The 2,695-nt window shown below is 53.0% G+C and overlaps 1 protein-coding gene across 1 annotated transcript in view; it reads left to right on the top strand.

Moving 5' to 3' along the window:
• COL13A1 (collagen, type XIII, alpha 1) overlaps nucleotides 1-2,695 on the top strand; it is a gene marked incomplete at its 3' end in the record, with an annotated part of 44,817 nt that overhangs the window by 254 nt on the left and 41,868 nt on the right. Inside the window, exon 2 of the mRNA XM_010154952.1 lies at nucleotides 2,158-2,208. Coding sequence (XP_010153254.1) covers nucleotides 2,158-2,208 — 51 coding nt within the window. The remainder of the gene's footprint in view (nucleotides 1-2,157; nucleotides 2,209-2,695) is intronic.

Below are 2,695 nucleotides of genomic sequence, written 5' to 3'. Positions count from 1 at the left end.
CCCTTGGGCTGGGTGCCTCCTGCTGCCACCTCGTGAGCTGGCTGGGCTTGCTAACCCTGGGCTTGCTAACACCCACCTGCCACCGGCAGCTGCCCTTTTCAAATAACCCTGCCCTGAACAAGGCAAGGCATCCCCTGCCTGGCTGGGCGCTGTGTTTTGGAGCTGCTCTTCGCTCGGGCATCCCAGGGTGAGGATGGGGAAGAGGGCTGGGGTAGGAGCTGAGCCCATCCTACTCATCGCAGCCCCACAGACAGGGTTTTTGGGGCAGGGAAGCGTGCCCTTGCCGCTGACGCCTGTGTTTCTCTCTCTCTCTCTCTCTCTCTTCCCCCTCCCTGCACCCTCTTGCATGTGGCTGCGATGGGTGCCACTGACCCAGGGACTAAAAGGGCAACCCGGAGAGAAGGTGAGTCGGCTCCTCGCAGCCCATAGCATCCCCAACTGTCCTCCTCTAGGGCCAGCACAAGCCCCCTGGTCACAGTCATGGCCTCTGCCGCCAGCTTTAGGCTTTCACCCCCACCCCTGGGCTGCCCCCTCTTCCCCAGCAGTGCAAGTTTATCTCCCAAATTCCTTCCAGGCCACTCAGCCTCCGAAGACGCTGCGTTTCTTGTTTACAACAATTTTCTAACAGTGTATGAGACAGCGGGCACACGCAGGACTCTCCTCAAGGCTTCCTGGGTTTTAACCATTGAGTTTCTTCCCCGCTGGCAGCTCTGCTTGCCCTAATCAACCCCCAGCTCCCCTCTGCCTCCCATGTTTGCCTGATCCCTATTGCAAGACATAGCAAGGAAGAAAACAGCACAGCAGGTTCTCTTTCTGACGTGGTGGGACCTCTTTCTTCCTCCTAAGGAAAACTGATGCTGTAGTTGAAGTCCTCGGGATGCCATCTCCCAAACTGTTTGCCAAGCAGCAAATTGGTGCTTTGTCCCTCCAAAGGGGCGATAGTTTGCAAATTGTCCTACTGCTGGTCCCCACGTTTTGAAGTGTTTGACACTTCAGCCTCGGTGGGTTTCCCCCAGAGCTGTGAGCACCTCCCGGCCGCAAGAACAGCGGGATGAAGGTGTTTGGGGAGTGTGAATAACTGAATAACAGCGTGTAGAAGCTAGGAAAGGGATGGATATTCACCTGATAGTGGGGTCATCCCTACAGGGCGCTGTCATACCAGGCCCATTTGCTTGTCTGCATGGAAGATAAGAGAGAAAACCAGCAAGGAAGGGCAAGGTAGGGCAGAAATTCTCCTTCCTTGCTTTCAAGCTTCTGCTTGCTCATTGGAGTCAACCACCAGACTGAGATTTCACCGTGCAAAGCCACCCTGCTTTTCCGCTGCGTGTCCTTGCATTTCTTTCTGGCTTCCTACATGAAGGGACAGCAGTTAGATACAAACAAACAAGGGAAAAACCACTCTTAATTGCCCGTGCTTCCCCAAAGCCCTCCGTGAGAGTCCTAGGTCCTCAGCAGGCCCCAGCTTTGTTTTGCAGAGAGCTCTGCTTGCTTGCTGGCTGCTTGGTTTATGGGATGCTCCATCCCAAGGCTCGCCAGCCCTGGGCGCTTCTGGAGCTGCCTCTCAGGAATATGCCATGTTTTCCAAAGGCAGGGACACGTCCTGCCCGTCACACGTCGTGGGTGGCAAGGAGCTGGAGAGGCAGCTGTTTTCTTTTCTAGCAAGGACTTTTCTGTTTTCATCCACATCCCAACTGCGTTTGAGAAGCACACAAGCGAGGCGTTTCTGGAGGCAGCCAGTGAGCTGCCCACAGCTCCCATTTCCCTGGAGCCCGGCACATGCCTCCTCCTTTTCTTTCTTGTGTAGGACGCAGTCCTTCCTGGACTTGCAGGAAGGAAACAACAAGGGTTTCAGGCCATCTTTCACACTCATAGTGGGGCAGAACCTCTGTTTTGCCAGGAAGTGTTTTATGTGCTTATAGTTTTCCTTGCTGTTCAGCTTCCATCTTCTGGCACATCTGACTTGCTCCAAACAACATCTCTTCTCCCAAACTGTGGGGCAGGAGCTGGGGAGGCCACAACAGCAGCTGCCCCGTAAGCCCTAAAGGTCTCACACCTTGAGCACCCTCCTTTAACCCTGGTCTTGATGGGAATATGATAGATTTGTATTTTCCTCACCTCCTTTTCTCATCCCTTTTCCTCTCCGTTGTCTCTCTGCAGGGTGCTCCAGGAGAAGCGGGCATGTCTATCATCGGTCCCCGTGGTCCACCCGTAAGTGGATTTTCTCTCTATTTTTGACTGATGCAGGATGTGGGCAAGCTACAGGGAAAGACTTAGGAGGGCTGGTAAGACACAGCATCAGCTGGAGAGAGCAAAAACCCCGTATAATGTGGTTCCCATGCTGAGCCAGGCTTGGTTTTATACTGCTATTATATACTATATATAATGAAATTACAGCTCATGCTCCAGAACAAATGAGGAAGCCTTCCCTTGCAGGGAAACCATATTCCTGTATTTAAAAGGAAGAAGCGTATTTCCTTCTTGCAGCAGGGCTGCTACCACTTTTGGAGAAAATACACCCTTCGCCTGGCTGATCTCAGCCTTTGGCTTCATTAGCAGAGGACAAACCCCCTGATTTTGCAGAAGAGCAGGACCAGACTTAGCTGGTGACTGGGCAACTCACAAAGATGGGTAGTTCAGAGTGGTTCATAAAAAAAGGCCAGCACGAAGGGTTGGAACATTTACGTGCCCTAAATGC

This window comes from Eurypyga helias, unplaced genomic scaffold (genome assembly GCF_000690775.1).
Source record: "Eurypyga helias isolate BGI_N326 unplaced genomic scaffold, ASM69077v1 scaffold23747, whole genome shotgun sequence".
Taxonomy (NCBI): Eukaryota; Metazoa; Chordata; class Aves; order Eurypygiformes; family Eurypygidae; genus Eurypyga; species Eurypyga helias.
The sequence above is the reverse complement of the archived record's forward strand: the minus strand, read 5'-3'. Positions and strand labels throughout refer to the sequence as shown.